Source organism: Protopterus annectens, chromosome 12.part0, assembly GCF_019279795.1.
Source record: "Protopterus annectens isolate FY-2018-M chromosome 12.part0, PAN1.0, whole genome shotgun sequence".
NCBI classification, from domain to species: Eukaryota; Metazoa; Chordata; order Ceratodontiformes; family Protopteridae; genus Protopterus; species Protopterus annectens.
In genome coordinates, this window is record NC_056746.1 from 277461741 (window position 1) to 277463922 (window position 2182).

The window sequence follows — 2182 nt, forward strand, 5'->3', positions numbered from 1 at the left end:
TTACGTACACCACCTCTTGCCCTAGACTAGCAGCATAAATTAGAAAAAGCTTAAAAAAATGCATACTTTTTTCAGCATAAATTAACATACCCGTACCTGCTCCTCCAACATCATCCGGACAGAACGTTCTTTATCCAACTGCTGTCGCAATTCTATCATCTCTCTTCGTATATCTTCTACTTTATCATCTTCCCAGATATCTGGAGAACCAATCCCCTCATCCTTATCTTCCGCTCTCCTCCGCTTTGGTGAAGAACCACTGTACTCCTAGGCAAGATTTTGCAGATTATTCAACAGGTAATCAAACTAAATCAGCCATCACACTCCCCACCATACCACTACCACTGCTCAAATAGCAGTACACTCACCACCTGTACATCAGCTGCAGCTAAACAGCTACAAACTGGCAGCAGAATGCAGCCAAGTAAGGCAATGAACAGCATTATGTTTATAATAGTATCCACCTACACACAAATAGGCTTTCCACAATTCTCTTAAAAGACTCCCAGTGTCACTCCTGAGAACAAGTGCTTGAGTCTAGCAAGTCCTTAGTGGCACACACGCTCTATACAAAATTAACAAAAAAATTTAAATATCAAAGCCACCAAAATAAATCAGGCAAAAAGCATAACAAACTCATTGGCAAAAAGGAAAACAGAAAATTAAGCAAGATAAATATGTAGCACTGCATATCTTGATATTAGGACTCATAACATTCAGGCATCATCAGTTCTGGATCTTTTCCAGTACTTCCACAACACAAGGGAGTTATTTCTTTAATTCTGTACATAACCTGCACTTGGCAATGTTTTCCATTTTTCCTTTGTATGACAATAACTGAAGTCAAACCTTCTACTCTTGACATTCCAGAAATCCAACAGTTACAAAAATCTGTGCATCCGAGCAGAGAGGACCATCGGGTTAAAATTCAAGTATGGGAAACACCTGCTGGTGCAAGACTATTATACTGGATGTTTATAAACCAGAATCCTGAACATGCGGCTCCATACTGTAACTGCAAGTCTTGTTGCTGCAAATACAAAACTTTTTTCCGACTTTTGTTTTTCCTGCTGAAGTATAAAATCTCCATCACCCCACATGCCCTCACCCCACACGCCCTCATAACATATCTATATATTTTACACAAACAAAATTAAGCCTGGTCGCTGGTAAAAAAAACTCTACAGTGGTGCAAGACTTATCATGATTGTCATAATTATTTTCACTACCATCACTTGTGATATGCATTTTATATTTTAATTCTGGCTTTAGTCACATGGTGAAGGAGACTGATCTGACCAGAGAGTAGTAACGGGTGGTGAGCAAAGCTGTTCAGTAATTTAATCACTCCTTTTGGTATGGACTAGCTACCCCCCCCCCCCCCCCAAAAAAAAAAAAAAAAAAAAAAAAGTTTTACATTTCAAATTTTAGTGCAGTTCAGAAATTTATGGCCATACATGTTTCAGGTTGTGCAAGTCTCACAGTTAACGGAGGGGTAGTTGAAGTCTCCTGGCAGAATGGTGCTTGAGTTAACGCATAAGGACTCCATTCTAGTTAGGCAGGAAGTATAAGATGAGGACAAACTGTCCTATAGTTAGCTATGATATAACAAGTGATTTTATTAATACTAAGATGGATGTGCAGTTCCAGTTTCTTGTTTAACAAGCCAAGGTTTGTTTTTTTTCCACCTCCAAGAAAATGGACACACCACTGCCTTTAGTACCTTCTGCTAGTGTGATGGACCTAAAAAGGGTAGGCACTGAAACCTTGCACTGATGGAGTGCCTTTACATGAGCTCCAACCAACCCCAAAAAACAAGAAAAGGATGCAAGTTGGCTTGTGCTTTCCTGCTTTAAGAGTTCTGGACACTGTCAAGGAAATTTCGACAGAACTGGAAAAGTGAGCAAATTATTTTTGTAATGGCACCAATCCCGGACAGAAAAGAGAATCCAGATTTGTTTTTGGTGCCCCCCAATCTACAGTTAGTCTTCATAACAGCAGGGAGAAGGCATACTCATGTCTTGCCAGTTACCTTTTTTTTTTTTGTTTTAACTGGTTACTGATACAGGGACTGGGTGGGGCCTTTCTGCTTCTCTCTCCCCACCGTGGCAATGTTCTCTAGATTAAAAAAAGCAATGCCACAACTCTACTGCACATGTTTATCTTGTGACGTGACACGACA

The 2182-nt window shown here is 39.9% G+C and overlaps 1 protein-coding gene across 1 annotated transcript in view; it reads right to left on the reverse strand.

The window, feature by feature from the left end:
• TFAP4 (transcription factor AP-4) overlaps window positions 1-2182 on the reverse strand; it is a 92771-nt gene that overhangs the window by 65762 nt on the left and 24827 nt on the right. Inside the window, exon 3 of the mRNA XM_044088911.1 lies at window positions 91-267. Coding sequence (XP_043944846.1) covers window positions 91-267 — 177 coding nt within the window. The remainder of the gene's footprint in view (window positions 1-90; window positions 268-2182) is intronic.